Below are 1881 nucleotides of genomic sequence, written 5' to 3'. Positions count from 1 at the left end.
TGCTTTTCACGTTTCCAGATGGTGTCCTTTAATGCACAAAAGTTTTAGTTTTGATGAAGGTCAATTTATCTTTTTTTTTTCTTCTGTTGCCTATGCTTTTAGTGTTTTACCTAAGAAATCATTGGCAAACCTAATGTCATTCAAGATTTATTTTTCTCTAAGAGTTTTTCTCTAAGAGTTTTTTAGATTTAGCTCTTATATTTGGACCTTCGATCCATTTTGGATTTTTTTCTATATGATGTGAGGTTGAGACCCAAATTCCTTCTTTTGCTGTGTGAATATCCTATTTTCCCAGCATCATTTTGTTGAAGATACTGTTCTTTCCTCATTAAATGGTCTTAATACTCCTGTCAAAAATCAAGTGTCTATAGATATATAGGCTTATTTTTGGGTTCTCAATTCTATTCTGTTGGTCTATATGTCTACCTTTATGCCAGTATCCCACGGTTTTGGTAACTGTGGTTTGTAGTATGTTTTGAAATCAGGAATGGGAACCTTCCAGCTTTGCTCTTATTTTTCAAGGTTGCTTTGGCAATTTGAAGTCACTTGCAATTCCATATGAGTGTTAGCATTGGCTTTTCCACTAGCCATGTTGGGCTATCCTTGTCCCGTTTCATTCAGGAACCTTCTGCTAGTTTATTTTCTGAGATCAGGCTTAGGGTTAAGTTTTCACTCAAAAAGTGTGTGCAAGCAAAATTGATTTTTAAGAGTTGCTTTTATTTCCCATAACTTAAAAATGAACTGTAGTCTTATACAAAACATAATACCAAACAAGTAGTTTGTGAACCATAAATATTTAAATAGTATAAACAGCAAAAATATTTCAAATAATTTAAATAAATAAAAAGTACAAAAGATCTTAAGCTATTGCAGATGAATTGTGCATATCTTTGTTCTAAACAACTTGCAACATTTAACATAACTTTGTAATAACCCCATACATTTGTTACTATTTATTTTTCTTCTGGCATAAAGATAGAGATGAAAATGACACCTTGAGTCCTAGAAAATAGGCATTTAGTTGACCAGATGAGTTTTCAGACTCGACATCTTTATTTCCTGAGTTTCCTTGTGAGCTCACTGATGAAGAACAAGCACCTTCTGATTTCCACCCGGACAACCTCCCAGGCACAGCGGCTGTATTCTTTCTTTTCAAGATAGAGACCGATTCCACGGAAGTATCTCTTCACAGCCAGTCTGGAGTTCTCACTTCCCTGGGGTAACTGTTCCACGTTCTTTTCTTCCTCCAAACATGTCTCCAGGTCATCCAGCTGCTGATGAAGTCCAGCGAGGAATTTGTCCAGTAGGGTCTCATCCCAAGCCACCAGGGAGCCCCTTTGGCTGAAGAGGCTGAAGATCTGCCGGAGCATCTCATGTGTGACAGCTGTCCTCTCGAACTTGTTCCCATCCACAAGCATCTGAGGAAAGCTGAAGTCAGTCCTATCCTTCAGACAGGACAGAATGGAGATTCTCTCCATCTGACTCAACAGTGTGAAGGTTTCCAGATTGCCATGGCTTGGATGCAGGGCACAGTCCAGAGAGCGGGCTGGGCTGGAGCCCAGCATCACCAGGGCCAGCAGCACAGAGATTGAGAGGGCCATTAGGCAGCTGGGGGCGATTCTGCAGGACTGCCTGAAGAGGAAGTCTCAGTAGGCTCTGAGAACTTTGGTTGATGAGTGCCGTTTAAATAGTGAATATAGAAACTTCCATTTTCTGGGTTTTTCCATTGTCGTGTTTTTCTTTCCCTTTCTACTTTTCTTTCTTTCTTTCTTTCTTTTTTTTAACAAAGTCAATTAAAAATGTACATTTATTAACATGAGCACCTAGACGGGGGACTCCAACCATGTGTGCCCATGCAGTACTTACACAGCATTGGAACAT

The 1881-nt window shown here is 39.2% G+C and overlaps 1 protein-coding gene across 1 annotated transcript; it reads right to left on the bottom strand.

Annotated features, from left to right (window-relative positions):
- Positions 1–1052: 1052 nt before the first annotated feature.
- On the bottom strand, positions 1053–1601 carry LOC123953456 (interferon alpha-2-like). Its single transcript, XM_046023727.1, has one exon. It carries the CDS (start codon positions 1599–1601, stop codon positions 1053–1055), a length of 549 nt encoding a protein of 182 aa, XP_045879683.1.
- Positions 1602–1881: the final 280 nt, after the last annotated feature.

Source organism: Meles meles, chromosome 11 (genome assembly GCF_922984935.1).
Source record: "Meles meles chromosome 11, mMelMel3.1 paternal haplotype, whole genome shotgun sequence".
Classification (NCBI taxonomy): Eukaryota; Metazoa; Chordata; class Mammalia; order Carnivora; family Mustelidae; genus Meles; species Meles meles.
The sequence above is the reverse complement of the archived record's forward strand: the minus strand, read 5'-3'. Positions and strand labels throughout refer to the sequence as shown.

What these genes read in the sequence shown, in the direction of transcription:
- LOC123953456 (XM_046023727.1), bottom strand. Translation starts at nt 1,601, where the DNA reads ATGGCCCTCTCAATCTCTGTGCTGCTGGCCCTGGTGATGCTGGGCTCC.